This window comes from Astyanax mexicanus, chromosome 25, assembly GCF_023375975.1.
Source record: "Astyanax mexicanus isolate ESR-SI-001 chromosome 25, AstMex3_surface, whole genome shotgun sequence".
In the NCBI taxonomy this organism is placed as follows: domain Eukaryota; kingdom Metazoa; phylum Chordata; class Actinopteri; order Characiformes; family Acestrorhamphidae; genus Astyanax; species Astyanax mexicanus.
In genome coordinates, this window is record NC_064432.1 from 17,096,551 (window position 1) to 17,100,692 (window position 4,142).

The 4,142-nt window shown below is 38.7% G+C and overlaps 1 protein-coding gene across 1 annotated transcript; it reads left to right on the forward strand.

Moving 5' to 3' along the window:
• Nucleotides 1-1,141: 1,141 nt before the first annotated feature.
• Nucleotides 1,142-2,005, forward strand: LOC107197667 (gamma-crystallin M2). The gene is made up of 3 exons (XM_022681910.2): nucleotides 1,142-1,218; nucleotides 1,344-1,586; nucleotides 1,679-2,005. Exons 1-3 carry the CDS (start codon nucleotides 1,204-1,206, stop codon nucleotides 1,952-1,954), a joined length of 534 nt encoding a protein of 177 aa, XP_022537631.1. The 5' UTR covers nucleotides 1,142-1,203; the 3' UTR covers nucleotides 1,955-2,005.
• The last annotated feature ends 2,137 nt before the right edge of the window (nucleotides 2,006-4,142 follow it).

A 4,142-nucleotide genomic window follows, 5' to 3' on the forward strand; every position in this document is an offset into this window, starting at 1 on the left:
TAAAAAAATCAAACGCAGTTATGAATACTGTAATACTTTAAGTAGGAGCATAAAAAACCTGAATGCCATGGTTTATCATTACATACAAAAAAAAAAAAAAAAAACTTGCAGACAGTATGAACCCAAGATATTTAATGAATCCTTGGCCACACATTCCAATTCCAGGTAGGATAGGGAAATATAGGGCTAGTAATGAGTTAGCAAAATAAATAAATAAATGAATAATTAAAAAATAATTATCTCAAACAGGAAATATCAAGAGGTATTTCAAATGGAGTGATTGTGAAAATGGTGTGTAAAATGCAAGAGTGCAAGCCTTAGATGAACATCGTGATTTCCGATCCCTTAAAAAGCACTGTATCAAGAACCATCATTTAACAGATAGAACAACATAGGAAAGGGATTATCTTACATTACATTAAAAAAGCCACATAAACTACATTGTACAAAGCATACCTGATTTAACATTAATGTGGAAAAGCACTGTACATTAAGATTTTAGAGCTATCTTTTGGACCATCTTTTCCAGATATGTCAAAGTGGTAAATGCTTGACTATTTTTTGAAATGTGCTGCAGACCTGAAATAGAGGGATATATGTATGATTAATTGAGTTTTTTTGGCCCTATGCATAAATATTTTCCTGTATACCTATTATGCAGAAAAGAAGACATAAACCGTACTAAATCTAGGAAAAGCACTGTTGCCAAAAATGAAAACCAACTACATGATATGTCTATTTTTTTACACTTAGACATGTTTATTGGCAATTTTGATGCATTATGTACCTACTGCCAATTTACTCATTTTGCCAACATGCAAAAATGTAAAAAGTGTTTTTAGAGGGCAGGTGAAAGTCATTCATACTGTACTGTATATAGCAACAGTAGAGAATGGGCCTAGTGTGCCAATAGGGGGTAGATAAAAGGCCTTAACAATGCAATTTAGAGAGGGCAATGTTGCATTGTCTTGCCAATGGGAACCATTCTAATGTCTTCTGGAGACCGTATCACATGGCATATGTAGCAAAAGCCATTCAGCTCTCAATGGGCCTCTCTGCTATGTTGCTTAGTCAGGGGGTTTTACAATAGGAGGCACATGTTGTTTGGTCCTGATCCAGATATAAATGTGTGGGTTCAACACAGCATTCAGTCAGTTCATCAGTTGGAATCAGCTCTGAACCAGCCAATCTGAACCAGCAACCATGAACAGGGGCAGGGTAAGTGGCAGATATTACTGAAAAATAAAAAATAATAATAAACATTGCAATTCTGCATTGCATTATATGTTGCAGATTTAGTTAACTTAATGCAATGCATGCAATTTTTCATTTTCACACAACAGGTTATCTTCTACGAGGACAGGAACTTCGGGGGTCGCTCATGGGAGTGCACCGGCGACTGTTCCGACATGCACTCCTACATGAGCCGCTGCCACTCCTGCAGGGTTGAGAGCGGCTGCTGGATGGTCTACGACCGCCCCAACTATATGGGACAGCAGTACTTCATGAGGAAAGGCGAGTACCCTGACTACATGAGCCAGTGGGGATTTAACAACTGCATCAGGTCCTGCCGCATGATCCCCATGGTACGTAATCAGAATTAGCTATTTGTTATTATGTGTGATCACTTTTAGTGTTCCTCCCAAAAGTAACTCTCAGCTTGTTCTCCCCCAAACAGCACAGAGGATCCTACAGAATGAGGGTCTATGAGAGGGAGAACTTCATGGGTCAGATGGAGGAGATGACCGATGACTGTGATTCCTTCATGGAGCGCTATCAGTGGTCCAATGGCTGCATGTCCTGCAACGTGATGGACGGCCACTGGCTCATGTACGAGCAGCCCCACTACAGAGGCAAGATGTGGTACTTCAGGCCCGGAGAGTACAGGAGCTTCAGGGACTATGGCGGCAATAGGTTCATGAGCATGAGGCGCATCGTGGACTCCTGGTATTAACAGTGAATGTGTACTAATGTGCCAGAAAACACATTTTTAATAAAAAAGAAAATCCACAAATCCCTAATTTGAAAATTCTTTATTTTAAAGCAGCAGTCTGTGATTGGTTTTTATTTTAAAATGAAAGCATTAGTATTCCTGAATGGGGATGGAACTATTTTTCTATTGATTGGCATAAGTGTCCTGGCACAAGCTATCCTGCAACATATAAAATATTTTTTAGAAAAACAGAGTGGTAAGGTTGATTTTTTCGGATACAATTGCCATATTTTTACAGTATTTTACAATACTTAAATACATAGAATTTCCCACAACAGTTATTTATATTTATATACAAATCCACAACACATACATATTGTTACTTCAATATACATTTAGTTTGACGAAAACAGGAAAATGGTTAACTCAAGCTTTGGAATCCAAATAGTCCAACTTAGTTTTGTTGCTTCCACAATTAGTAATAGTTAAATCAAAAATATGGACATTCAAATAGTGTTTTCAAGTATATCAGTGAAACCCATGTCTTTAATACAATAATACCTCATGGTTGAAGAGAAATGTATAAAATTATGATAATATATTTGTTCTGAGCACTTTCACCTGTTTCAATAAAAAAAGCAAAAAAAATGATCACTATCCAGAATGATGAGCAGAACTGGATTTCATTCTTTAGTGACTGAGAAAGCTACAGAACATCAAAAGCACAATTATGCTTCAAAATTCAAAGAGATGAGACTGGAAATAGTGAATGTAATTATTTATTGTTCTCAATGGGCTTGAAACTGTAAGTAAAGCAATGTAAATGGCTATTAGTATATACAGTTGTGGTCAAAAGTTTACATACACTTGTAAAAAAACATAATGTTATGGCTGTCTTGAGTTTTCAATAAGTTCTACAACTCTTATTTTTCTGTGATAGAGTGATCGGAACACATACATGTTTGTCACAAAAAACTGTCATAAAATTTGGTTCTTTCATAAATTTATTATGGGTCTGCTGAAAATGTCACCAAATCTGCTGGGTCAAAAATATACATACAGCAACAAAATTTGTCAATTTTGGTGATGTAGCGAGTTGTGTCAATCAAATTAGCTTCATGTCATGGCCTCTTCACTTCTTGTAAGTGATTCTGATTGACTACAGCTGTTGACTTCTCATGAGCCCATTTAAATAGGGCTAATTTGACCCAGTGATTAGACTCAGCTACAAAAGCTACAATGGGAAAGTCAAAGGAACTCAGTGTGGATCTGAAAAAGCGAATTATTGACTTGAACAAGTCAGGGAAGTCACTTGGAGCCATTTCAAAGCAGCTACAGGTCCCAAGAGCAACTGTGCAGACAATTATACGCAAGTATAAAGTGCATGGAACAGTTGTGTCACTGACACGATCAGGAAGAAAACGCAAGCTATCACATGCTGCTGAGAGGAGATTGGTCAGGATGGTCAAGAGTCAACCAAGAATCACCAAGAAGCAGGTCTGCAAGGATTTGGAAGCTGATGGAACACAGGTGTCAGTCTCCACAGTCAAGCGTGTTTTACATCGCCATGGACTGAGAGGCTGCCGTGCAAGAAAGAAGCCCTTGCTCCAGAAAAGGCACCTTAAGACTCGGCTGAAGTTTGCTGCTGATCACATGGACAAAGATAAAACCTTCTGGAGGAAAGTTCTCTGGTCAGACGAAACAAAAATTGAGCTGTTTGGCCACAACACCCAGCAATATGTTTGGAGGAGAAAAGGTGAGGCCTTTAATCCCAGGAACACCATGCCTACTGTCAAGCATGGTGGTGGTAGTATTATGCTCTGGGGATGTTTTGCTGCCAGTGGAACTGGTTCTTTGCAGAAAGTAAATGGGATAATGAAGAAGGAGGATTACCTCCAAATTCTGCAGGAAAACTTAAAACCATCAGCCCGAAGGTTGGGTCTTGGGCGCAGTTGGGTGTTCCAACAAGACAATGACCCAAAACACACATCAAAAGTGGTAAAGGAATGGCTAAACCAGGCTAGAATTAAGGTTTTAGAATGGCATTCCCAAAGTCCTGACTTAAACCCCATTGAGAACATGTGGACAGTGCTAAAGAAACGGGTTCATGCAAGAAAACCATCACATTTAGCTGAACTGCACCAATTCTGTCAAGAAGAGTGGTCAAACATTCGACCTGAAGCTTGCCAGGAGCTTGTGGATGGCTACC

Excerpts from the sequence above, each read along its gene's own strand:
- LOC107197667 (XM_022681910.2), top strand. Across the intron at positions 1,587-1,678 it reads CCTGCCGCATGATCCCCATG|CACAGAGGATCCTACAGAAT; the intron begins GTACGTAATCAG and ends TCCCCCAAACAG.